The sequence below is a fragment of the Columba livia genome, chromosome 7, assembly GCF_036013475.1.
Source record: "Columba livia isolate bColLiv1 breed racing homer chromosome 7, bColLiv1.pat.W.v2, whole genome shotgun sequence".
In the NCBI taxonomy this organism is placed as follows: Eukaryota; Metazoa; Chordata; class Aves; order Columbiformes; family Columbidae; genus Columba; species Columba livia.
In genome coordinates this window covers 40,254,942-40,282,512 of record NC_088608.1, presented here as the reverse complement: position 1 = coordinate 40,282,512, position 27,571 = coordinate 40,254,942, and the positions used below count along the sequence as shown (strand labels likewise).

The 27,571-nt window shown below is 40.9% G+C and overlaps 1 protein-coding gene across 4 annotated transcripts in view; it reads left to right on the top strand.

Moving 5' to 3' along the window:
- Window positions 1–26,270, top strand: part of AOX1 (aldehyde oxidase 1) — a 42,224-nt gene extending 15,954 nt beyond the window's left edge. For all 4 annotated transcript variants that reach the window (XM_065069502.1, XM_065069503.1, XM_021299509.2 and 1 more), the window contains 21 exons: window positions 823–985; window positions 1,861–1,953; window positions 3,608–3,777; window positions 4,806–4,932; window positions 5,448–5,570; window positions 7,727–7,823; window positions 8,269–8,393; window positions 9,526–9,659; window positions 10,941–11,028; window positions 11,982–12,068; window positions 14,077–14,268; window positions 14,552–14,779; window positions 15,549–15,644; window positions 16,343–16,471; window positions 16,945–17,019; window positions 18,488–18,540; window positions 20,526–20,640; window positions 21,268–21,333; window positions 21,923–22,111; window positions 23,493–23,660; window positions 24,235–26,270. In XM_065069502.1, the coding sequence (XP_064925574.1) occupies window positions 823–985; window positions 1,861–1,953; window positions 3,608–3,777; window positions 4,806–4,932; window positions 5,448–5,570; window positions 7,727–7,823; window positions 8,269–8,393; window positions 9,526–9,659; window positions 10,941–11,028; window positions 11,982–12,068; window positions 14,077–14,268; window positions 14,552–14,779; window positions 15,549–15,644; window positions 16,343–16,471; window positions 16,945–17,019; window positions 18,488–18,540; window positions 20,526–20,640; window positions 21,268–21,333; window positions 21,923–22,111; window positions 23,493–23,660; window positions 24,235–24,330 (2,614 nt within the window). In that variant the 3' untranslated portion in view covers window positions 24,331–26,270. The remainder of the gene's footprint in view (window positions 1–822; window positions 986–1,860; window positions 1,954–3,607; window positions 3,778–4,805; window positions 4,933–5,447; window positions 5,571–7,726; window positions 7,824–8,268; window positions 8,394–9,525; window positions 9,660–10,940; window positions 11,029–11,981; window positions 12,069–14,076; window positions 14,269–14,551; window positions 14,780–15,548; window positions 15,645–16,342; window positions 16,472–16,944; window positions 17,020–18,487; window positions 18,541–20,525; window positions 20,641–21,267; window positions 21,334–21,922; window positions 22,112–23,492; window positions 23,661–24,234) is intronic.
- The last annotated feature ends 1,301 nt before the right edge of the window (window positions 26,271–27,571 follow it).

Sequence of the window (27,571 nt, the reverse complement as noted above, 5' to 3'; positions counted from 1 at the left end):
CACCTGAACCTAAGCGTTGGGAACGGATGCTCTGTCCTGTAGGTTTGATAACACCAGTGCCCTTGAGTCCTTTGCTTTGGCTGCAGTAGAAAAAAGTTTGAGAATTTGAGATGCACCCAATAAAAGTCAAGCCTTAATCTTTTCAATATCTCTTCATCTACAAGGTCCTAATAATCTCTGAAGTTAATCCCTGGCATTTCCTCCCACTTGGCAGCATCTTTCCAAATAATAAATAATTCAAGTAGTATAAAACCATTTATCTAAACAGAGTCCCACTGGAGTGTTTTACCATTTAATATGCTACTAGTTCACTGGTTGAAGTACTCATTATTTTTTGCTGCTTTACGTGATTAAATTTATTCTAACAGATTTATATTTTGATAGGGTTGTGTAACTATGTAGAGTTAACCAGAGGCAGCCTTTTCAGAAAATGTATCAACTATCCAGTATGAATCAGATCCCTTGAGAGCATCTGCAGTTGGCATCAATGCTATTATCTGCTTCTCTTTAAATATAGGAGAGTATCTGCAGAATAGCGATCATCTCTTAGGCTGTTAAATCAGCTTTAAAACCACAATAGGTCTTATTTGTTTATTTATTTTAAGAAGGCTGGCATGGGTCTCAGTCCCATTCACTTAAGGGGCCTCATTTCTGTGAGCAATGTAGACCCTGTGCTGTTTTCAGAATTGCAGGCCATTATTAGAAACAATATCTTTGCTTCATTGTGAGCAGGATCATGCCTGTGGTCCATGTACAAACGTATTCCTGCAATTTGTGTTTATTTTGTCCTGGTCTGATTGTACCCATTATTCTTCCTGACAGACACTGGAATGAACAAATCTTGGATGAAGCTTGCAGACTCATTCTTAAAGAAATTGCTCTTTCAGGCTCAGCCAGTGGTGAAAAAGCAGATTATAAGAAAACTTTGATAGTCAGTTTCTTCTACAGATTTTTCCTGGAAGTGCTGCAGTCATTAACGACAATGGTAAATGAGTTGTCCATGTCTGCTTTTGCGCAAGAAAATTAAGATTGTTTGTTTTGTTTTGTTTTTTCTGTGTGTTGATGCTTGTAATTTGAACAATGCGCTAAACATTGTCTTCGGGACTCAGATCTACTGAATAACATAAGCTCGCCAAGACACTGATGCGGAGATGCTCATTTAATTTTTAGGTGCTCAGATATCTTTACTTTGGACATCAGGCTTTAAAAGCATTGAGTAATGTTAGTGCAACAAAGTATTGGTATTGAGCTGCCAGGCACAAAGAAAATGTATATGAGGTCTTACTCCATCTGTCTGTAGTTCAAAACATAGAGAGAAGAGAAATCAAGGCTTTGGAAAGCAGCCCTAGTTGTTAAACCAACCCTCCTCCTTGTACCAGTTGTTGACTGAGAGAGGAGGACTCTCAAATTCACTTTCCATTACATTCCAGGTGTAATTTACTTATTTTTTGTCTTAAATCTGTTCTTATGAGGAAGAATCTCCCTTTTGCCTTTTTGTTCTGTGTTCCTTCGAGCTCTTTCCTCTGCATTACCATTACCAGGTAATTTACTGTTAGCACGAGCGATCCTGTGCCCGTTCTGATCAGAGCCCAGAACAAAGCTCTTCTGACTGTCCCTGCTGTATGTTGCTTACTTTAAACAAACGTATTTGTTGAATCCCATATATTTCTAACTATTATTTAGTGAAATCTCAAAACTCTACCATGTTTTCAAATTGTTATTTTAGAGCCTTTCTCGCTTGTGATAGTCTTGAAGGAATTTCCCGTTTAAAGAGTTTGTATTTGGTGATTTCAGTTGTTAGCTTTTTAAAATTGGAATGTTAAAAATGTGAGTTTTAGCAAGAATTCACTTCCTTTTCAGGATCCTTGTCACTATCCTGGCATACCTGTGGAATATAGGAGTGTCCTACAAGATTTCAAAACCAAAATGCCCCAGAGTATCCAAATATTCCAGGCAAGTGATTTTATTCTAAAATTATTCTGTGCTTTATAAGATTTGATAAAAAACGTCCAAGTCTATAGCTACAACTATAGTGTTTTTGTCTCAAGATACACTTTTCTTAAGATCTCAGAGGGTTCCTAGGCCTGACTGTAGGTTTAGGAATCAGGATGGAGTTGGGGTTGGCTGTCTGATCCAACTACCAAGAGTATTGCAGAAGTGAGCAGCAGAGCGCAGCAGAGAACCAGTCACGTTTCTGAGCTCACCCTTGTGACTCCATCACGGTGGCATCTCCTGCAAGGATTTTTGGCATTTTGATAGCCTCAGTACACAAGTAAAAATGTCAAGCTTTTGAAAACCTAAAGAAAATTCCAATGCAATCTGGGTAAACATATATTTTTTTTCATGTTCAGATATTCTTTAGAATAACATTTTAGCTTTAAATACTTTAAATTTGTTCAATTTGCTGTCTTTGGCTTCCTTCAGAGTTGTCATCAAAAAAAAAAGACACTACAGACTTAGAAAAGGGACCAGGATCAAAAGAATTATTTCTCTATGACTTTCAGCAATTTATTACCTGGCTGCCAGGAAGTGACTAAACAACAGAAATGGAAACAGTTTGTTGTTCAGATCAGTTGGCACTGAGCAACAGAAATTATTTAGAAACCCCGAACAATTGGTTTTGACTTTAAATGTCTGTCTAATTTTGCAAGTCCCTCTTTTTTTCTGGAGTGCTTCATCTGAACGTTATTAAGCTTTTTAAGGTGAGGGGAAAGAACGCATGTCCTGAAAGAGAAATACCTGGTCATTCTGGTAGTGGAGAAGTTCACATGGTTTGGCTGAGATCCCCATTTGAGGAACCCGAGACACTCAAGTGAAAAATGCCTGTTCTTGGCCTTGGGTGACAGCAGACGATGTGCCAGAAAGTGCAGGAGGTACAAGTGTGTAGGCAGAACACTCGTGCCCTGGAAGCTATAGAAGAAAAAAGGCTTTGAGTTGTGAGCAATTAACTAGTTCTAAACGTAGAAAAGGAAAAGGTTTGTGTGAACACTTACCCAGAAATCGGAAAAGTGTGCTGGAGGTCGGCAACAATTGGCAAGGCAGAATTAACGGGCAACAATTAACTTTCAAGAAAGACTGAGCAAAATAATGCTAAGAAGGCATTAAATTCATACACAGGTGCAAAGAAGCAAAATTGCTAAGGAAATATTTAAACAACATTTTCTCACTGATTTATGTTGATCAGTTGCAATCTTTCAGTGAGGAAGACAAACCCCAGGAATCACTGCAAATAACTCCAAATACAACACTGGTAAAATACAGAGCCAAATCTTCTGAGACAAATTTGGAAAAATATCAAAGCTTCATGACACCAATCAGTAAAGGAGGAAACTGTCTTGAAAAAGAAGTGCTGTTTGTATCGCTTTGATGTGAACAATTAAGGAAGAAAATGCAAGCAGACCAACCTGTGCAATGCTCTCGGGAGGCCCCTTAAGAGAAGCGATGGGAGAGATCCCCAGGAGCAGCAGTCAGTCTGTTTCCAATACTGAACAGAAGATGACAACAGGAACAGTTGTTCCTTAATCTGATTTTCTGATTAATAGAAGAATATCATGACTATTATTTTTTTAACTGTTTGGGGATGGGGTGTGTGTTTTTGACTGTACAGGACATAGACCCGAGTCAGTCTCCCCAGGATCCTGTAGGACGGCCCATTATGCACCAGTCTGGAATTAAGCACGCCACTGGTGAAGCCGTTTACGTCGCTGACCTGCCTTCGGTGGATGGGGAGCTCTTCCTGGCTGTCGTCACTAGTTCCAGAGCTCATGCGAAGATTGTGTAAGTGTTCAAAGTGTGTCTGAAGAAAGTGTTATTATGAATTGCTGTCTGAGATGTTTAGAGCAGGCTACAATGTTGCAGCAACAAGGTAGCGAAGCTCATTTGAGGCCTTAGAAGAGAGGAAGATGGGAAGAGGATTTTATTGGTTTTACTTATGTTTTTATACTGCCAAGACACACCTATTCTAGCAGTTTGTTCAACATTCAGGCACCAAAATGCACATAGCCCAGTTGTGTGCCCAGCATTCAGGCACCAAGATGTGTATTCAGGTGGTCTGGTCAGGATTAATTGTGATGATGAGGAGGACTGGGGCTGCAAGCTGTAAAGTCCTTGTCGTATTTCCTGGCTGCTTCGTAGGTTGGTGATAGTGTGCTGGGTTTGGATGGGCTCTTTTTGGTACCATCAAGGAGCTGGCATCTCCCCCATCTCTGTGAGTCACTAGGATTTATTCACTCTCCTTTGTCTTCTGATGCTGGTGTCCAGAGAAGATGCCTGTAGCTGTGCTGGGATCTTGATGTCCTGCTAAACAGGATGCTGTCAAAACGTGCCATTCTTATAGACCTTCTTCCGTTCCTTCTGATCCTTCTACACCCACACATTCCCATTCATTCTCCATTTATACTGGACTTGCCATTTCTCTTATAATTTTCTACATGAACTCTCCATTTGCTGATGCTTATTTGGATCAGTTTGAGATCGGTGTAGGCTGTGAAGTCTTAGAAACTTGCAGGTGTAGCATCATCATCGTGCAGTGCTTTTTCTTCAGTCAATGCAGTTCAGGCAGTCTTATGGGTCAGCGATATCCCTGTTGCATCTGGAGTATTTCCTAGAAGCAATGCAGAACAGTAGAAGTGTGAATTGCCTTTAACCTGCACCTCTTCTCGTGCCGGAGATAGAAGGAAAAGACACGTGTGAACCTACGAGGAGGTCCTGGCAGCACAACAAGCAGCTCTGTATTGTGTTCCTTCCCCGTGCAACACCTTGTAAAACTAACAAATTACCCTTCTCTCTTCCCATATCCCAATCAGATCTATCGATACCTCAGAGGCTCTGAAAGGACCAGGTGTGTTCGATATCATAACAGCTCATGATGTACCAGCTACAAATGAGTTTTACTACTCCGATGATCCAGAGATCATATTTGCAAGAAAGGAGGTATAACTACAATCTCTTTTTTTAACTGATTTTGTTCCTTTTTACTTTTTTCCTTCAGATTTTTATAATGAAACCATACTTTCTGACTCTTTGATTTCTGTATTGTGTGTACATGAGGGAATCACTTTAGGCATGTAGCAAGGTAAATTCTTATCATTTTTTCCCCACTCTCTTTTCAACTTCAGAATAGCTGATGCACATTATATTCTGCCTAGAGAAAAATAAATAAGTCAGTAGAATGCTATTAAACATAACAAAACCATCTGAGTTGTTGGAAAAGTATATTTCGCTGAGAATTAGGCTCCCAAATCGCTTATCCATTTTTTTAATGGTGTTTTTGCTTGATTCCCCAGTCCTGCTGGTATTTCTAATGATTTGTTGGCTTCATGGATGATCTAAAAAATGCAATGATCCTAAGTCAAAATAAAATTCTAAAAAGGAAACTTAAATAGTGGTTATGTGAAAGAAGAATATCAGCAGCACCTGTGGGAATGACTTGAATGTGTACTTCACAGGTGATTTGTGTGGGCCAGATTGTGTGTGCTGTGGCTGCAGATTCAGATGTTCATGCCAAACAAGCAGCCGCAAAAGTGAAGATAGAGTATGAAGCGCTGGAACCAGTGATCTTAACAATTGAGGTACCAATCATTTCTTTTTTCTTGCCCCTTTTTTTTCCCCTATATAAGCAATGGAAGAAGCAGTTCAAACTGCTCACTTGCTTTTTAAACATGATTTGCTAAGGAAACAAGGTGAATACAAACTCCAATTAGCCAATCTGTCAGTCTCCCTGTAAATAACTTTTCAACCTTTTGGATAATTTTGACCACTAGACAACAGTCTCAAAGGTATTAAGGTCCCACAAGTTCAGTAAAATGAACATAAGAGTACAAACTGGCTTAAGGTGAGAAGCCAGAGAGTGGTAGTCAATGGTGCGGAGTCTAGTTGGAGGCCAGTATCTAGTGCAGTGCCTCAGGGGTCAGTACTGGGGCAGTATTATTCAATATATTCATTAACGATTTGGACGAGGGAATAGAGTGCACTATCAGCAAGTTTGCTGATGACACCAAGGTGGGAGGGGTGGCTGACACGCCAGAGGCTGTGCTGCCATCCAGAGACCTGGACAGGCTGGAGAGTTGGGCGGGGAATAACCTAATGAAATTTAACAAGGGCAATTGTAGAGTCCTGCATCTGGGCAGGAACAACCCCAGGTTCCAGTATAGGTTGGGAAATTACATATTAGAGAGCAGTGTAGGGGAAAGGGACCTGGGGGTCCTGGGGACAGCAGGCTGACCATGAGCCAGCACTGGGCCCTTGTGGCCAGGAAGCCAATGGTACCTGGGGTGGGTTAGAAGGGGGTGGTCAGTAGGTCAGAGAGGTTCTCCTGCCCCTCTGCTCTGCCCTGGGGAGACCACATCTGGAATATTGTGTCCAGTTCTGGGCCCCTCAGTTCCAGCAGGACAGGGAACTGCTGGAGAGGGTCCAGTGCAGGGCAACAAAGATGATTAAGGGAGTGGAGCATCTCCCTTACGAGGAAAGGCTGAGGGAGCTGGGTCTCTTTAGTTTGGAGGAGACTGAGGGGTGACCTTATTAATGTTTATAAATATATAAAGGGTGAGTGCCATGAGGAGGGAGCCAGGCTCTTCTCGGTGGCAAACAATGATAGGACAAGGGGTAATGGGATCAAGCTGGAACACAAGAAGTTCCGCTTAAATTTGAGAAGAAATCTTGTTCCTGGTGAGGGTGGCAGAGCCTGGCCCAGGCTGCCCAGGGAGGTTGTGGAGTCTCCTTCTCTGGAGACATTCAGAACCCACCTGGACACCTTCCTGTGCGATTTCGTCTGGGTGTTCCTGCTCCATCAGGGGGATTGGACTAGATGATCTTTTGAGGTCCCTTCCAATCCCAAACATACTGTGATACTGTGATAAAAGAAGAACCCTCTTCTTTTGTAGCTTCCAGTTAGCTAATCAGTGTGTTTATATTGGCAGAATGATCTACTGATTATCATCTTCAGCATTTTGTGTCTCTTGTCAAGCTAGCAAGCCAAAAAGTTAGGCTGGAGACATAGGAAATGTGGAGGGAAAGCAAAGGGAAAGGTGTTAGGGATGTAGAACATTTTAGAAGTGGGCTGTGGGATCCATAGGGAAAATGGATTGATGCTGGGCTGATGAGACGTGTGGAAGTGAGGAGCTAAGGACACGTGTGCAGGGAAGCAGCATTAGTTCTGGTAGTCACTTTACAGCTTGTTTCCATAGCGCACGTGGTGTGTAAACAGAACTGTCTTTCTGGTGTGAAAATAGAAGTAGTTTCTTTTTAACAACTGGTAGATTTTACGAATATTTCACTACAGCTGAAGCTCCAATTAAGTCTTATTAGAAAGAGAACAAATCGTACTTGATAAATAGATTCTATTTTTACCTAGTCCTTATGATTTCTTCCCCTCTTAGTGACATCGCTCTTCGGACAATAGGGTTGCAATCTTATTCTGTGCTCTCTTGGTTGCTCGCTAGATGTGTGAGGAGGAAGCACAGTCTGAATAAACTGAATGTGTTTCCTTCAGAAGCTGCTGCCATCAGTAACACCAAACACACCAGGAATTAATTGCTGCAACTGAATACACGGACTTATCTACAAGGACAGTAAAGGGATGAAATACGGTTGCTCATTGACTTGATAGCTGGTGGTTCAAATCTCTGAAGAGAATGGCGTTTATCCTGAGATCAAAATGCCACAAGAAGCTGAGAACCTTTAAAATACTGAAATAGTAAAAAACTAATTCCCTTTTTCTTCACTACAGGAAGCTATAAAGCACAACTCGTTCTTTGAGCCAAAAAGAAAATTAGAACAAGGAAATGTTGATCAAGCATTTGAAACTGTTGATGATGTAATTGAAGGTAAACTGCAGAATAAGTTTGGTGACACGTTGTCAGTATTTGGGCTTGTCTGTCTGCTATTTAAGTCCCAGTTCAACCTTTTTTCCATATAGCCATTAGGCCTGTGAAAGCTCGTGGTCAACTGGAAGAAAGTGTGATTAAACCTACTGGTCTTGTGGTCCTGCTACTACTTCAGTCTCATGCTTTGTTTCATTCATCTCTGTTTTATTTAATATTGTCACTACTTGTGGGTAATATTGTGTTACTGTTAATCAAGTTCTGTTGCTGCCACTGGAACAAGACCAATTCAATCCTGCAAGGAGTTTCCTCTGTTTCACACAAGAAGCATCAGAAGATTTGACACTCATTACCATAATTTACATGATGATGGGCAGTTCATTCTTTCCTGGTTGATTTCTTCTGTCCTTTTCCCTCAGTAACACGTGTGTTTTTCTCTTTGGGTCAGGGGAGATTCGCATTGGAGGACAGGAACACTTTTACCTGGAGACTCAGAGTGTGCTTGCTGTTCCAAAAGGAGAGGATAAAGAAATGGATGTGTATGTATCAACACAGCATCCAGCATTTATTCAGGTAATACAAAGCATTCTCAGAGGAAGTGGCTGAACCTGCGACAATAGAGCTTTTTAAGTTGGGTTTACAGATTCATCTGAACAGTTTAGAAGCAGTAGGAACGTGAAATTGCACATGTGGATTATCCAACAACAGCTGCTCTGCTGCTGTATCCTGATAAACACTGACCACTACACCACGAGGATAAGGAGGAAGGAAAAGTCGCTTCCTTTGAACAAAGTACCTTGTGCCCCACTGTTGTAGGCATGAAAAGCTCCCTGTGGAGTGCCGAGGCTCCTCCATGCCCGTTTGCTTTCCACTGAGGTGAGGAGCAATCAGCACCCTGCGGAGTCACAGTCTCTGAGGGTTTGATGAGTCGTAATAGCTGGAGGTGAGACTGCTGCTCCGTGCCAAAATCGGAATCATAGAATGGTTTGGTTGTGAAGGAACCTGTAAAGATATCTAATCCAAGCCTCCTGCCGTGGGCAGGGTTATCTTTCACTAGGTCCAGTTCCTCAAAGCCCCGTCCAACCTGACCTTGAACACTTCCAACGATGGGGCATACACAACTTCTCTGGGTGACCTGTTCCAGTGTCTCACCTTTTGTCCAATCGAAACCTATCCTATTTCAGTTTAAAACTGTTGCTCCGTGTCCTGTCAGTACAGGCCTTGCTAAAAAGTCTTTCTGTTTCTTATAAGCCCCCTTTATATATGGAAAGGCCGCTGGAGCTTTCTCTTCTCCAGATGGAAGAGCTCCAGCTCTCTCAGCATTTCTTCACAGGACTGGTGCTCCAGCCCTCGGATCATTTCACGATGGCAAATGGAAAAGCAAGCGCTGACATAGCGTATGGCCTGCATACGGTCTGCACTTCTGACTGTTTAGGTCACGAAATCCAAAGGTGTTACTCCTCACTTTTGTCCATGGCCATTTCACAGTCTCCATGGTAGAGATTTTAAATATGAACACTGCTGAGTGTTTGTTACCTTTTTCTTGCTTTTCAACCTAGTGTAAAGGAAAATTATTTTCATCTGATTTCAAACCAAAACGGTTAGAAACATCTATGGAATCCTTTTCTAGAAAAGGTTTTTATTTCAGAACCTAACTTTTAGGCTTGCTTTGTGTTGGCATAAAAGATCCAAACTGGTTTTACAGGAGATGGTAGCTGCAAGCTTGGGCGTTCCAGCCAACAGGATCATGTGCCATGTTAAACGAGTTGGTGGAGCCTTTGGTGGGAAACTCCTGAAAGCTGGTTTACTGGCATGCGTCGCTGCAGTGGCAGCTAACAAGTAAGTGTGTGGGGTATGTATGGGATCCAAAGAGAAAATGGGCTGAACAAGTTTTGCTGTTTGGCTCAAATGCTTTCTCCTTTCCCAGAGTCACTCACCAAAAAGTGACAAAATCCTGACTATTCATATTTTGTAAGACCATTCAGTGCATTTCTTTGTTTTGTTTTGCTAGCAGCTCCAGCCCCAGCTAAATGAATGGGACTTGAAGAAATCGTTATTGGTATTGGCTAGAACAGTTGTTGAAACAGTTAGCGTTTCAAAAGGACAAGTCCCGAACTGCTGACATCAAAACATGATGTTGACCATCCAGATGTGAACGTCCCTGGCACAGCAGGGTGCGGAAGGACAAGTTCATGAGTAGAACCTCTTTTAAGAACAAGGAGTTCTAGTTCAGTCTCCCACGTCTTTCACACAAAACTAGCTTAAATCCGTTAGATACGATGCTTTTGCTAATACTACTTTAGTTAGTTTAGGAACCTTAATACGTAAAGCTCCATCCTCCACCCTCCAAATTTGGCAGGACAGTATTGGCAACTGTCTGTCAGGGCTTAGTAGTTTCTTTTATAGGCATAACTGATTTGCTGCAGAACACACATCCAGCTGCATCCTGTCGTAACTAAAATGGTCTTGTAATCTGAGTGGCTAGTTCAGTGCATTTCCCTTGACAGTGCTGTCACTGTTGGACAAACCGCTCTGGATTATTTTTAGCCATGTTCTCTGTGTTTTGGATTAAGCAGGCCATGCTAAAAGTAATCATTTTATACTTTAAACCATCTTTTATTGTTAGGATTTCATTTTACATCTTATATACATGTTTAGAAAAGTAACTATTTAAAATGGTATATGCATTTGCAGACTAATTTTCATCGTCGATTATTGTCCATGTTCTGGTTTTATTCAACGGGCATCCTATTTCAATACAATTCTGAATCGCTAGGAGGCGAGTATTTCTTGCTTAAGGTTGAGTGCTACCTGCTGTTAGCTCACTTAAACGTGGTTCAGTCTTAAACACTGAAATACCCAGTTCTTCAGAAGAAGTTTGCACTGAGTTGTCTTGTTGGCTTTCAAGAGATTAAGTGAAAATTCTGACAAGATTATAAATGCAAAAAGAAATATGAACTCCGGACATAGATTTAAGCATATGTTTAAGCCTGTTAAAGTTAAATTTAATCTAACTGCACGTTTTTATACATGGCTAGATCTGGATACATGATGAATAGCCATCTTGTTAATAACATCTCTTATTTTGGCTGAAATTTGGCTTTTCTTTTGTTGATTTAGAACCAGCAGAGCAGTCCGTCTTATTCTGAGCCGAGGGGACGATATGTTAATCACTGGTGGCCGACATCCTTTTCTTGGTAAATATAAAGTGAGTGTCACAAGAATTCAGTGAAAAAAATACACGCCCATATTCTGTGAATAAGTATTTCAGTGTTACTGGTTTAATATTGGTTCTATCAATGAAGATGAGTATGATCACTTTTCAAATAAAACAACTGGCTAGGAAACCAAGAGACAAAGTTGCTGCACAGCCCTTTCTCTGCTTCTGCCTCTATCTCTGCAGGGGTTTGTTTTGATTTTTCTGCTCCCTTCGTGTCATTTTCCTTCTATATTAGTAGCTCTTTCTGCCTGTCTTTCTGTGAATGGGATGCCAAACTAGCTCAGGCTTCTGCAGAGGTTTATTTTAAACCGCCCATATTGTTGGGTTCACGCAAAGGAGCAGCTAGTTATTCACAGAAACAGTGTCATACAGGAAACCTCACCCTATGGAGGAAGTTAATCTCTTCCCTGCTCATGCACTGTCATCAGTCATAACTTTTCATCAGGACAAATTCTGCCGCCTTTTCCGTCCCTGCGACACAAGAAAAGTAAGAGAGGTTTTATCAGATGCTTCCCTTAAGGTGCAAAGAGAGATGTGAGACAAAGAGAACATTTTTTCATTAAGAAAAACAAATGTCAGACTCCGTCTACCAGACACTGTTCGTACTGTCAGAGCAAGATTTGACGTTCCTACACGACACACGTATCGCTCATCTCAGGCAATATGCAGGAAGCCACTGGGCTTCCCTGCTGCTTCCTCTCCAGGGGGCTGACGTTGCTGGTTATCAGCTGTACCTATACTGGTGGCAGGTGGGAAAGCCAAGGTCTCAGGAACACGTTTTCATTCTCTCTTGCCCTTCTACAGTTTCACCGAACGCCGCCCAGAAATCCATAGTGCAGTATGACCCTGATTGCGCGGGTTACATTCGTTTTCAAAATCTATAAGCACGGAAGAAATGAATGAATGCCAAGATCTAAAGAGGTTATTGTTGATCCTTCTAGGTTGGCTTCATGAATGATGGTAGGATCAAAGCGGTGGATGCCCAATATTACATTAATGGAGGATGCACCCCTGATGAATCAGTCGTGGTAAGGATTTTCTAAGCTGATAGATCTTATAGGGCGAAGGGAAAATGCTGAAGGCCGAATCCCCTTGCCACATGAATTGTTAATCATATAGCCGTTTGATGTAGGGACTGTGCCTCGGTAGAAAATCTACACCCAGTGCTTTAACCTTTCCTTGTTCAGTTCAGTGAAGCGCTATACTGCTTCTTGATATTCTTCTACACATTCACTTCATGAATGGTTTATCAGGCTTATTTTCACATTATAAACTTGTCGACTTCCAATGTATTCCTTTTAATAGCCATGTTGCATTTATGCCTGCTGAAAGCCTTATGTGTGTCTACAAGGCTAGAAAGACCTTTCTTAACCTTCAGAAAATCCATACTGATAGCTGACCTGTTACCGTCTCCATGCATTTCTGTACTGGGTCTGTGTTTTTTGTGCTGAATACCTCAGTTCCTCACTTTTAGGTCTTCAAAGTATAACACGTTGCTTGGTTTGCTATCAGTCACTGGCTATTTGTGCTTGCATAGGCTATTGTAGCTGTAATTGAAATGTTTGAGGTTACTGCCCCTCACCTGCTTGTCATTGCCCCAACTGTGGGTATTTTCTGGACTCTCAGATCTGTCAGTGCAAGTGCCCAGGGTATTGCTGCCTAGTGTGGTTCTGAAAAATAACCCGGGTTAGGAACAAATCCATGATCAAAAGCATGAACTTTAATGCAGATCACATGTCAGAACCATCTTAAGATGAAGTTCTACAATGATCCAGTGAAGCTGGACCTGAAACTGGAGGCAGTGATAACCAGCTGAGAAGCTTTTCCATCCAATTCACCTGCAACTGGAATATCCCATGATAACAGCCTAACCTCTGACATCGCTCCCTAATTAATGACATCAATAACCAGTGCTCTAGCTGTGTGATTCCTTTTGATCCAATTAGCATAGCATTAATAATTCAACACCTTTAAAAGCAGAAATGGGTTTATTTGGAATAAAATTATAAGCTTTACCCAACTTACAGCCCAGGTTTATTTTCTGGGCCAGTGTGATTTATCTCGGTATTCCCAAGGAAGTATTGTGGGATTTGTTCTTTCTTCTGTGGAGTGCAGCCGTAGAGAGGGTCGAGAAGCTTGGTGCTCATCCCAATAATGACCGGTCTTCCAGTGTGGAAGCTGAACTCCAGTAATCTGCGCTTCACTTAGTTATTGTTCAGTTAGCAAGAAATCATGTATTTTAATTCTCTGTCATTGCATCAAGATTAGAACAGACATTTCTGGGAAGAAACTTTGGCATAGCTAAGAGTCCTGTTGTAAAAATATGTTGTATTCCCTCTGATTTATATGTAACCCTTTTAAGACTGATAGCTTCGTACACATTCTTTCTCTGAAGTTTGTAAAAGTTGTGGTCATAATTTAAAAAAATACATTTAAAACTAACATTTCAACTTGTACTTCATAAGTGAAAAAATAGCTGAATTTGCAGTATCTAATATGGGATTTTCCTTTTCTTGTGTTTTTGCATTTGTCACATGAAATGTCTTAAAGAAAACTGTAAGAACCAGAAGACACAGTAGACTGCAGGACCTATTCTTTCTGGTGGAACTAAACCACTAACTGTGAATTCCCATAGGACGTGATAATTTACAACGCTTTCAGCATTTCATTTCATAGATCCTGTTGCTTTAAATCTCTTCTGCCTGTGTAGCTTTTGATATCAAAGTGGGAGCAAAATCGATGTAAAATGACCTGTTAATCCTTAACTACTACCCAGCACTCCTCTCCTAGGAACATCAGCTGTGTTCTGTGAATATCAAAAAAGAACTGAAAACTAATGTGCCGCATGACGAGTGTATGAATAAAGCCTGCATGTGTGCATAAGAGTATTCTTGCTATCAGTGAGCGGCAGAAAGCCAATTTGAAAGCTGCTCGTCTCAAGTTAAGGTCTTTATATGAGGTGAGAAGGATTTAAATGTGAATTTGAAAGAGGCACTGTTGTGACATTGAACTATACGTGTTTGTCCCCTATCACAGGTGGCAGAAGTAGCCTTATTAAAAATGGACAACGCGTACAAGATTCCCAACTTGAGATGCTGGGCTTACGCCTGCAAAACAAACTTGCCGTCAAACACAGCGTTCCGAGGGTTTGGCTTTCCCCAGTCAGCACTGGTGACAGAAACGTGGATCACGGGAGTTGCAGATAAAACTGGCTTATCACCAGAAAAGGTGACAAAATGAAGGCATCTTCCCTCCTGAAATGAAGCCTTTGCGGTCTGAGAGTTAAAATCCTTTCAATTAGCTCAACTGTTTGAACAAATCTTTTCTAAGTTGAACATAGTTTGTGCTAAAATTAATATAGTTTTAAATCAATGTCTAGTTGTTGAGCGAATAGCATGCTCTTAAAAACTGAACCAAACTGGTAACTGTTCAGAAAACACTAGCAGTCCTCCTACATGGTCAGTCTGCCTTTAACAAGATTATGCGATAGCTGTTCATTTTATTATTGCAGATTAGGGAAATCAACATGTATAAGGAGAATGAGCAGACACACTTCAAACAAAAGCTTGATCCACAAAACTTGAAACGGTGCTGGAATGAATGTGTGGAGAAATCTGCGTTCTACAGTAGAAAAGCAGCTGTCAGTGAATTTAACAAACAAAACTACTGGAAGAAAAAAGGGATTGCCATTGTACCAATGAAGTTTCCATTCGGAATGGGCACACGGTATCTTTCTCAGGTTAGTTTCTTTCAAGAAAAGTGAGCTAAGCTTTTTATCCACACATTATTTCAGTTATCCTACCCTAGGATACAAACTGTGTTATCTTACAACTTCTGCCAAACTATCATCCTCCTCATGGTTGTTCCCTGAAGGCTATGCTTCAAAGACCAAGTTTAAGGAAGAAAAGGAGAACAGTAGTGGTTTTGGTTCTTTCTATTTTGTTTATTGTAGGTGTCCAGTGCTTCTGGAATAGACAGCATTTTATCAACTGAAAATGAATTGGCAGACTTGTATCATATCAAACTGGCTCTCTCTGTTGGAGGCTAAAGTCACAGCGCTACTTCCAGCTGAGTCTGGGAGGAGAATCTCATTCAGAACCTTCCTGCTGTGCCTATTGCTGACAGTGGCCCAGCCCAGGCAGCTGAAAAACATGTGTCCAAAGGCTCGAAAACGTCAATGACAGAGAAAAAGGAACTTGCAGCACTTTGCCTGTGCAGCCACTAGTGAGGAAGGTCCTCAGTTTTCTTTGTTGCCCGGTGTAGATTTATTTCAAGATCTAGCAACAGAAAAAGCAGATCTCCAAGGATTTGTATCTTTCACTTTTGAAGTTCATTATAGACAAAGAACAGGGACTAGCATTCCAAATTTTGCCTTCTATTCAAAAACATTAAACAGATACATTGAAATACTCTGCAACACTGTGTCTGTCTTTTTTGATTTGTCAGTTTGTCACCATACCCAACATATTTCTCACTGGTCTAATCTTGCTTTCATTTGTCTCTTTTAGGCTGCGGCTCTGGTTCATATTTATACCGATGGGTCTGTGCTTCTGACACATGGTGGAATTGAGATGGGGCAGGGTATTCATACAAAAATGATCCAGGTAACAAATGATCCAAGCAAGTATTGCCCTGTGCTTTACCTGTCATGCAGATCAACAGTGTGAAGGTTTTCTTCTTGGTTAGTTAGTGTACCAGTAGGACAGTTTCTTAATTGGTATAGCTGCTGCTTCTTTGCATTGATAGAGCCAGAGAGCGAAGATGCTTTCATTAAGAGTCACAGAGAAAGGAAATAAAAACAGATTGTCTGGGTTTCATTCTTCTAATGGTTTGTGAAGAGGCTTATTAGAAATAAGATTTTTGGGGGGCTGATCCCATAAAACCCGTGGTAAAAAAAGCCTTCAGATTCATGTACAGTCCAGACAGTATTATTATCATCATATTTGTTTAATGGATAATTGAGAGGCAGATCTGTAAAGGTGTTTATCGAGTCAATGAAAGCTTGGGATCTGGGCCTGCGTAATTTGCCCTAAGTCATACAAGATATAAGCCGCAAAATCAGGAGCTGCATGTTGGACTCGAGTCTCAATCCTGAGTTTGAGGACAGCTGAAACACTCCCCTCCTTTGCTGTTTCTTTGTGCTGACAAACTGGGCAGGATGATTTCAGCTGGAGGCTGGAAGAAGACTTGCTAGGACTTCATCTTTCCTGGTGTTGCTGACTTCTAGCAAGTACTGGGGAAATGCTGGGGTGTTTAGAATGTTTTTAAAACAGAGAAGAACGTGGTGTTCTTCCTGAAACAGGTTGCTAGTCGGGAATTGAACATCCCCATGTCATGTATTCACTTCTGTGAAACGAGCACGACGACAGTTCCCAACGCATGTGCCTCAGTGGGATCTGCAGGGACGGACGTCAATGGCATGGCTGTGAAGGTAAAGAGCAGTACTGAGTTTAACAAAACACCCCGGCCCTCATGGGATTCAATGCCTGCCAAACTTTAAGCACTAGTGATCCCCTAGAAATCAAGTTAGAGGTTTCCAATAATACCACTGGAGATTGCTCGGAAGAAACATGACTTGTTGACAGTTCCTCAGTAATGGTGCTTATGCGTCTTCAAACATCATCTGAGCTTTTGCCGAAAGGCTTAAGTTTGACAAAATCCTTGTTTCATATAACGAACTACCAAGTCCCATACAAGTCTTGTATCCTGTTCTGAATCTGCTGATTCCTGCAGATTCCAGCCCTTGTAACTTAACCCTTTGTTTGCGTCTATCCCCCACCATACTTTTTCAAACTGAGATGATAGTAAAGCATATACTAATTAAATGCTAACTAGAACATATCTTGAATGATACCAAATGTATCTGTGTTAATTTTGTGTTACGTTCTGCCAACTTCTCACCAGGATGCTTGCCAAACTCTTCTGAAACGCCTGCAGCCGATCATCAACCAGAACCCAGAAGGGACTTGGAATGACTGGGTAAGACACGTGAACCCTACTAAATGTGGTTTCTGTCCTTGTGGAAACTGTGAGATATACATATATAAATATAGTAGTCTATGAGTCTGCTCGGCCTAATAATCCTAAAGTTGAAAACTGCAGAAACAGGTTATTTCACAGAAGGATGGAGTGTAGGTGCTTGGTTTAGATACATGGGAAACTGTAGCTTCTCTTCCTTTCCAACTAGATATAACCCCAGGTTATATCTAGTTGGAAAGGAAGAGAAGCTACCTGTGAAGTCACTTTTGGAGGCACAGAAGTTTTTAATATAGAAAAAAATATCGGCTTTTGCAGGAACATAATCCAGCACAGTTTCCCCTCAGACAAGCCATTGCCCAGAGATTGTCAGTTTTCACACATGGCTGTTGTGTATTTTTACCAAACCAATCAAGAGAAGCCTCCTCAACCTCTTCTTTCCATCCCTCTTCCATATGCAGTATATTGCAGAACTGCAAACAAGTTAGCAGGGATCCTTGCTCCCATTGCTCTAATATGTAATTAGTTATAGTATTAGTAATATTTGCAGTAGAGTAGTACACAAGTAGTGCTAAAGCTATTTATAGAAATGGGACCTGTCTGGTGCCCACTTGAAACTCAAATAGAATTCTAGGGCCAGAAACTGAATTTTCTTAACTAAAAGCTTTCTGCTATAATGTCAACTATTTTTATGAAGATACGGCAAGGAATGTCATCCTATGTATGGAGATGTTAATAGAAAACCTGTTTGTTATTTCTTCACATCCAGAATTGCTTCTCATCTACGGCCTGATGCAAGGGCAGTCCCTGCCTTAAGGCATTTACAGATTCAGTGCAGGAGGGTGTTTCCTCTCAAGTGATTAAATACTGTAATAACTGAAATAATGCAAACACTTTCTTGGCAGTAGTAATTCCTCGCAATAGCAAATACTATTGAAATACGTGTAGCAGCTTGATAACCAGCAGCTACGTAGGCGAAGATCAAATCCAGTTCTCCTCTAATAGGTGCCAGATTAATTTGGATAATTTAGACACACCCAAAATATTGGCAGAAATGGCTGAGCTAAGAACGATTATCAATATATGCAGAGAAATCATTTCACGTCTTGCAAAGTCAGTTCTGCTCCATCGACAAAGAGTGATCCCTTTCTGTTGAACCTGAGCAGAAAAATGGAGCAGGGCCCTTCCTGACTATGGCACTAAAGATTCTGCAGGAGCCACTGTCGACAGGTCTGGTCCTTATTGTGTTGCCAAAAGAATTCAGATTGCTCATCAAAAGTTTAGTTCTATGGTATTAGGCATGGTGTATAGCTGAACAAGCTTAACTCAGCTGGTCTTCCTTGCCTTATAGTTTGGTTTTTAAATAATGTATGTAAATAAGTACATCTATGTAGATCAAGTAAAAATGTGTATGCTGTGTTCATTCCCGACTCCTTCCTTGGTTTACCACAAATGCTGCTGTATTTTACAGATTAAAGAAGCTTTTGAACAGAGCGTGAGTCTTTCAGCTACTGGCTACTTTAGGTAATATATTTTTGTTCCTCAAAAATGCGTAGGTTAGAGCAGGACTGATTTCTGAAGATAACCAATGCTGTGAAGAGAAGTTTCTGTCTAATAGTTCCTTCTAATGGCCCAGCTTATGTTTTATGTTATACTTTGATTTATGGGGCATTGGAGTATGAAGTAGAAGTGCTACTTTATTCCTGTGCCTGTGTGGACTCTCTAGAAAGTATCAAACAAATACTTCCTCCCATCTTTGCTCCGTGATTTGGCCATTGGCAAACCAGAAAGCACAAAGAAAGTGACATCTGCCCATAACAGTAGGCGTGCAAAGTGGGATACAGTTTACTTATTGGAGGCTGTATTGCTATAAGCTATAATTATTTTTGTACGAGAAATTACTTACACTTTTACCCACAAATGTGATCACACTGAGTAGCATGACAGGAATAACAAGTGGCAACATTAGAATATTGAGCCGGCACACACCTGTAATCAGCAAAAAGGTGCCCTTGGGGAGAATTAGGACCATTTTGTTCTAGATCTGAATGTCTCTTTTGAGGGAGGAGAATTTTAAACATCTGGTTGAGTTTAAGAGAAAGCTCATGGTAACTTTAAAAAAAAGAGTCAGATGCCATCATTCAGCACTAATTGAAAGCTGGAGGGGGGAACCCCACATGAGAAGTGGGGTTGCTCACTGACCCTGGTGTGGAGTCATTGTTTTGACCTCTTTGCTTCTGGAGCCTCAGAAAATTCCCCCTGTATAAACTCTTAGATACGGCTTTATTCACAACATCACACTATTGCAGGACACTGATCTTAAACACAGTTCCACTGCTCTCTTCCAGTGTAGTCTCGTGGTCCTTTTTCTCTGAATTACTTTACAGCGTTTATAAAGAACCAGAAATAAAAATTCCTGTGCTGTAGCTCAGGTGGGATTCAAAGCAAAGCTGCTCTCTTAGCCTGCTGTGCTGTATATCTTCTCTCCTTCCATCAATCATGATTTTTCATGTGTTGAGGCAGTCTGGTGTAAGTTGAAGAGGCACTTCACAAACCCATACTTGCTTAAAACTAAGAAAAGCCAAAACAAAATGTCTCTTCCTGCTGTTAAGGCTATTCAAGTATGGTTTTTGCTCATGTGTCTCCAAAGAAATGAGTAAAAGTCATACTTTACTATTGAGGGTTAATGGTGTCCAAAAACATCTGCAGGTCCCTGAGCCTCAAATCCTGCGTTGCTCTAGTTCCTATCCAGTCATACTCTCCAGTTCCTAGAATCTCAAAGATAGCTGAGGTGGATGGGCTGTGGAAAGTTTTGTGTATCCCTTTTGCAATGCTTGGAACTATACTGTAATGGCTCTATGTGGTATAATTTTAAATGTGCTCAACAAAGACATTTCAGTCATACATGCTCAGGAAATACACCTTGGTCACGTAGCTCGTGTTGTTGGGAGATACTGCATTTCGGTGTCCTCTTGAGTCTGTTGAATTTACCCCATCCTGACTACTGCAGTTCCCTCAGTTAGTCCCACTCCCTTCTAAGTAATTACACCTTTATTTCAATATTCCTGTTTTAACCCTCTCACTCATTCTATAGGCAGTTTCTGTAATTTTAACTCATTTATCTCTTGTAAATAATTCTGTCCTAGGTCCTGGCCTGTTTTCCTCCCTTTTTCTGAATTCACTTATGTCTTATAACCTCAGCAACCATCACCTTAAATTCGTATTCTGTACTTGATCACCATATATTTATTAGTCTATTTCTGGGGTTATGCTGGTTATGGACTCTCTGGAACTGAAATAGCTTGTTTGTCTGCTAAATTATATGTAAATACCAGCTCCATCAAACCTAAACTACTAGTGCTCTGTAGGATTTCATGGAACTGTTGGGATTCTGATTTGTTATTTAAGATTCCACTTGAAGTAGTTTCAAACTTTCTCATGCTCATCTGCTTTGTTATGATGCAAATGTTCATTAATTCTCTTCCTGTGGACTTTGTTTCTTCCATCAGAGGTTACGATGAAACCATGGATTGGGACAAAGGGGAGGGACAGCCCTTCACATATTTTCTTTATGGAGCTGCTTGTTCAGAGGTTGAAATTAACTGTCTAACAGGAGATCACAAGGTAATAATTGAGCGCCGTGGAAGTTTTGTAAATAAAGTGAGTGAGATTTGTTTGTATGACTGGATACTCCAGGTTTTGCATGAATAAGTCACCTGTCTTCACATGATAGTACATATATCAGCAATGTGAATGCAAATTGTAGGCGGAGCAGAATGAAAGCTGTGCAGTGTTAACCAGCGTTTGGCACATTTGTGTTCATGGCACACGCGTTCACCTTTTGGGTCATGGCAAACATCTGACATGTTCTTTGCTTGTTCTCTCCCTGTTTGCCAGCAAACAAATGACAGCAGGGCTAAATATTCTATTTCCAGGCTTTTGACCATCTAGACAGCTGAATGCCCCAGCCTGCTGATCGTGTGCCCTCTGTCTGTACTTAGTTACGCGGGGATTTCCTTGCGCAATGGGAAAAATCTGGCAGGGCTGTCTCTGGCTGAACTTCTACTCAAGTTGAGACAAGCTCATTTTGCTTGTAATGGGGTATTGGAAATTACTTGGAAATTGTGTCCACGGAGCAAGCTCTGTCTTAGCGTCTATCATTCCACTGAATACCAGCTCTAACCCGCATTACGATCTAATGCCTCCACTCTGCATCTCTCTCAGTAGTGTGCATTTGAATTTTATTGGCAGAACCTCAGAACAGACATTGTTATGGACATCGGCTGCAGCATAAATCCAGCTGTGGATATAGGACAGGTATGTGTCAAGAATTTCCTGCTGTCTCATTTCTGTTAAACTGATAGCCTTATCTGAAGTGAAAATGACCTCATTAATTCAGAAGATGTTAATTTCTTGCTAGATAACGTTTTAAGTCATAGATCACATTAGAAGATCCTTTACTTGTCCACTTGCCCCATTTCAGTTATTAACAGCTTTGTAGCTGTCAATGAAGCTTGAATTTTACCCATGGTGCCAACCTGTAGTACTTTCTCTAAGTCAATATGCCCACTGTCTGCTGGACTTAAATCCTGGTTGTCATCTCCAGTCTGCAAATTCTCGTGTTGTTTGACCTGCCTTCCCCACCTGATAGCAGGGAAACACCTTTCTTCATTGCAGGCTGGTCCACAGATCTCATCGCTTCATCATGAAAGCGTTTGCCTGGTGTGAGAGAGGAGCGTGACAGCTTTCCCCATCACCGTAACCTCAAAATGTTGAAGAATCACATTAGGCAGACAGGAAATAAAATAGTCTTCTATCAGCTAGTGACACAAATTGGGTCTTCCCAAAATTGTACCCATTGTACCAAACGCGCGTACGTAAATGCTGTTTCTTTTCTTGTTTAAAGATTGAAGGTGCCTTTGTTCAAGGCATCGGACTGTACACAATGGAGGAATTAAAATACTCTCCAGAAGGAGTCCTCTGTACTCGGGGTCCAGATCAGTATAAGATCCCCGCTGTTTGTGATATTCCAGAACAGTTTAGTGTTTCCCTGCTGCCATCTTCCCAAAATCCTTATGCCATCTATGCATCCAAGGTAAGCGATCGTCACAGGGCCCAATTCTTAGATCCCAGAGCAAACAGAGAAATTACTCTGATATAAAACTTATATATGTCTTCAGTTTCTTTAGCATTTGAAAAAAGTGTCCATACAATTGTTTTATTTATGACACCAGGGAAGCTAATATGAAGAGATACCATGCAAGATATCGCTGCATATCTTTCCTAGTTGGCAAGCAGTAATTTTAGGGTTTCGTTAACAGATCATGCACAGAAGCTGCAAGCTGAATTTAAAACCATACTTTTATAATATGGTGATAAACTGAAGACTTAGACTAAAAATACCAAAGAAATTGATGGAGAAATAATCATGACAGTGAGAGTGTGCAGCTTGTGTGTTATGCAATAAGAAATAGGTAGTATGTGTGTATTTATATGAGAGATTGGCTCAAGTATTTAGTTGATACAATCATTGCTTCAGTTCACACCAGCAAATATTCTGGCCAGTGGCATGTAAGTAGTAATGGTCAATCAAGGTGAAGGTAATTCTGCAGATCTCTGGCTGTTGCAAGTACTAAGTATGCTTGTAGAATATGGTAAAATAAAACAGCATGACAGGAGGAAAAAGCATCATTTATGGTGAAAGTTATTAAAGAACAAATAGGTCCTTTAAAATTATTTAAAGCTGTCTCAGTAATACAGAATTAGAAAAGTATGTGTTTAAAAAAATATCATCTGGATGAAGTAGTTGATTTGGAGCTGATCTAGGGAGCCGATACTGACATCCCTCTTTATACAGCTTTTATACTTTTCTGTGATCCTGTAGTTAGCCTTAAAATTCACCATAGGAAGGTGTGGTTCTGTCTTCATGCACCATGCACCATCTTTGGTGAAGACATTTGATTCTCAGATTTTAGCAAGAAGATAAGTAAGATTCAGCTGCAATATCCCAGTCCAGTCCAGATTAAGCTGTTTGACACGGGTGGATTTAACCCATCTTTGAGATCAGGAACAAATGTGAATCTTATGTCAGAGCAGTGAGAGGATGTCAGTGGTGTTTGTCTGCAGGGAATTGTCATCAGTTCAGACTGTGTTTCTTACTTGTATCTGTACCTGGGTTTAGATTGTTTTCGTTTTATCTGTCAGTTATTCTAAATTTCAGCTTAGCAATGAGCCAAAAAGAGTCTAAAATCAATAGCCAGTATTTGAACACAACCTTTGTGGCTCCCTGGAAGCCGCTACCATCAGAAGCCTTGCAGTGATCTGAGCTTCCTTCCACTAAATCTAAAATAAGCTTCATTACTGAAGGACAAAACGCTTCTTGAGTCACTGACTTTTAAGCTTTTTAGTTGGTATCAATATGGCTTGTTTGCTCAAAATCTACACGTATTTGTTTTCTTTTTTTCTTTTGTTTTTAGGGGATAGGTGAGGCAGGACTTTTCTTGGGATGCTCTGTGTTCTTTGCTTTGAGAGATGCAGTGACTCGTGTGAGAGCCGAAAGAGGACTGAAGAAGAGCTTGGCGCTGAACAGCCCTCTGACTGCTGAACAAATACGGGCAGGCTGTGCAGATGGCTTCACTGACATGGTAATGAGGAGGTGGGGGAAGGATCTGTTTAAATTTCTCTGGGTGAAAGTGCACGCTGCTTCTGGCACCTGGAATGGTGGGTGCCTAATGATGTCTCCATGCTTTGTACACAGCATATGGCTCCTTGTAACTGAAATGTCTGGTAAGAGGCCTCACTCACACAAGTTATTCCAACAAATGCCATTCGAGCATTGTATTGGAATTTCCCTGATTTTCTACAGTATTTTTTTTCTTTGAAAGTTACGTAACGTAGAGTAAATCCCCTCTTTCCCCAAAGCCTTCTCCTTTCTTCTGTGCGTCAAATCCCATAGAGGATTAAATAGCTCCTCTCACTGACATGAAATGGAGCAGCCTCCAAGCATCCTCAGTCTCCTTCCAGGTACTTTCCCCCGCTGACTTGTGCTCTGTACTCCTTGCTTTGCCCAGTACTCTTTAGGAGAAAAATAAGGATACAAAAGAGAAATGAGGCAATACACTTATAATGCTGATCCTTTATATTCTGTGTTTTCTGCAGCTGTTCACTACAGTCACGTGCCCACGAGTCACTCTCTTCATTTCCTGCTTGTTCTCTTAGGTGACAAACGATGAATCTGCTTCCTCCACTCCTGGGGCCACATCCGTGTGCATGGCGAACCAGAGTGCGCAGGACTGGAATGGAACGGAAAGCTGATTTACTGCCCCGATACACACTAATCAACATACAGCTAAATATATTTTCTCATTTTCAGAATAGAATCAGCTACCAAAAAAATGCACCTTCCGTCCTTACCTTCATTCTCCACACAGTATATTCATTGTAGTACTTCATTTGTATTACTGCATTTAATTGCTAGAAATACATCTCCTGCATTTGAAGCATATATTTTGAACAAGGAAGATCTAATGAACAACTCAGCTCAAATGCTGCAGCAGAAGGAAGTTAGGATGAAGTGTGAAGGTACGTTAGATAACTTACTGCCACTAATTGCACTCAACAGCTTCATATGATACGTTATTTTCATGGCTTCAACTTTGAGCCTTGCAGTGGAGTGCGAGTGCAGAGATCTTTGTCTGTTGAAGAATCAGAGCCTTGCTTGTTGGCTTCAGTCCCTTTTTGATCAGAAGCAGTGCTCTGATTTGTAGTAAAGCTGCTTTAGATTCTTTTGGCAAAGACAACTTTGGGTTAAAAACATGCAAGAAACAAAAGTTATGATTTTCTTTTGCTATGCCAGGCAAATTGCTATGGCTGCCTTATATTTTTATCCCAAAAGTTGGAAGAGTCACTTAGCTGTGATTTCCACTACAAGCTTTCTTTTTCTCATGGAGCAAGCCAAATGCCTCTGAACTTCATGGGAAAACTCGCGTGGAGTTCAGCGTGCTTTGAACAGGAGACTGGATGATCCTGTCTCTGGAAAGGATTCTTAAGCAGGACTTAGTCCTGTGCTCAGGACTATATTGAGCCATGACACTACAGTTAAGAACTTTCACTCTTGGCCGCTCCTGTGATAAAGAAGATAGAAAAAAATAAATTAGATCAAAAGATGATCTGCGAAGATCAGTCACCGGATTCTGCCCAGGGTGCAGTGTGGTTAGACCACAGCTGGAGAAAACAGGGAGATACAAAGCAGCAATGTATTAAATGGTAACAGAAACCCTGGTGTTATTAAATCTGAAGTATATACATATTTGCAACCTAAGATGAGACCAAGAAATTATCTAGAATATACAAAGTTAATATACTTTGAAAGCTCCGGCCACAATTTACAGATTTCAGCATGAGAATCCACAATATCGCACTGACTGGGAATTTCAGCCTTTCCTCCTTTTGGAGTGCAAAGCTGAGATTTCTATTCTGAATGCACAGACACCAAATGCACAAATCTTGAATCTTTGATCTGGGATACAACCTAATCCAGAGAAACCCCTTCACTTTTTTAGTGAGTCTACAGAAGTTAACCCAAGTATAACAGCACCTGGAAAATTGCAGCAGGTTCGTTGATAAGCAAGTAGAGCTGGGAAAACAGGTAATTTGTCCGTTCAGTGTGAGGTCTCAGTGAACCTCTGCGTCAGTTGTCCCTAGCTGAGCATGGGGATTGCTCTTCAGTTACTCCTGGGACAGATTGCCCCAGGGCCATGCAGACTGTCATCTGGAATGAAAATAAGTGGCTCTAATTAGTTTGACGCGTCACCCTGCAGGCTCTTGTTATTTCACTGCTCCTCAGTTTTCCACAGACTGTTTTCTCCTTTTGCCTTCCATGCCTTTTATGAGTTACTACTGTATCTGTGACAGAAATCAGGTTAGTGGGTTAAATGGGTCCTGCATTGGCTATTAAGGTATTAAATATTGTTTCCATTTGCTTGTCTCTCTGTACCTGCTATGAGTCAGTGAAATTCAGCTGCTTAGGCATAGGTGTTTAGACCATTTTAGATGTCAAGAGACAACAGAGACGTAGGAGAGCGCAGGACTGGAAGACACAACGTAGTCACTGGAGGCCAAGCAGGTCATAGCAAAGCATCACAAGTGGCTCTACAAGTGTGGCTTAGGCAGCTTTCACTTCTTTTTCTTCACTTTCTTTGTATTATTTTGGCTTTTATATATTGTAAGAAAGTAAATAAATCAAATTAAATGTTCATGCTGCTGCCATCATTAGTTTTTCTGCTTTCCAACACATTCGTTTCACCGCACGGGCTTGTTAATGACAGCTCACAACCCCATGTGGCGATGAGAGCCCCAAAACATTAGTCAGTTCTGGGATATGCACATCTGCTTGTCGGTATTTCTCAGTTATTCCCAGAGGGTCTGCCCTGCCTTTTTACAAGCGGCACTACTGTCTGGCTGTTGCAGTAAAATCTGTGCATGTACCAAACGTGGGCTGTTGGGGTTTTTGGAGGCTGAAACATATGAACCTGTCTCCTGGCTTTTAAGTGTTTGAAAAAACGCAAGGAAGCTCAAAATACCAGAGTCTTAACATAGCCTCATATCACAGAATTTTTAGAATTATGGTTACTTAGCTCTTTACTAAAACCTTACACTAAGGTTGTTGTAGTTGATGTAGTTGGAGTAAATACAACAGTAGTAAAAGAATATGTTGCTTACTAATATAGTTTCAGTAATTAATCAAAAGAAAAAAGTAGTTAATTTTTGTTTTTCTGTTCTTGATGCCAAATGCTCACGTTTCATTTTCTAAGACATTTTGTTACTTTGCAGGTCAAGTGAATAAGAATTCCCATTAACGAGCATGTTGCCCAAAATATATTACAAGCTGGAATTAAGGAATTTTATTTCTTCGTTAAGCAATTAAGTGTCTGTAGGAGAACAACCAGCAAAGCCATTCTTGAATCACAGTCATCGTGGGGTTTGCACATCACATTCCAGGTTTCAGCCAGCCACCCAAACCATGTTATCTGTACTCTGGCAACACAGCCTGTCTCAGGTAGCTTTCAGAAAAAATTTATCATACTTATGATGACACACCTTTCATGGGTAAGACTATATATTGGTTAGGATACCTTTGTTGTTGTGTATTTTAAATATATGACACCTTTTATTTGTTTAACAGAACATCATGGATACCTGTTTTAACATAAATCCAGCTATAGATACAGGACAGGTATAAACGTTCGGAGTTTCGATTTCTATTAGATGTTAGTGAATGTTCCTCCTTGTGCCTTAATGATTGGTGGTGTCATTTAATAGCCACCGAAGCCTAGGAGACACTATCCCTTCACATTCAGGGATGCTGGATTGATGGATGCACTAGTATTAAGTTTTATTTGCAGGCGCATTCGGGTGCCTTGAGTCTGAATTCAACTCCTAACCGGTATCCAAATCTGTGTTTTATAGTGGTGTTGGAATGCTGAATGATTTTGGATAAACCCCATTTCTAGTTTGTTCTCTGCTAAACAGTTCTGGTTAGAACAAAGTCTGTTTG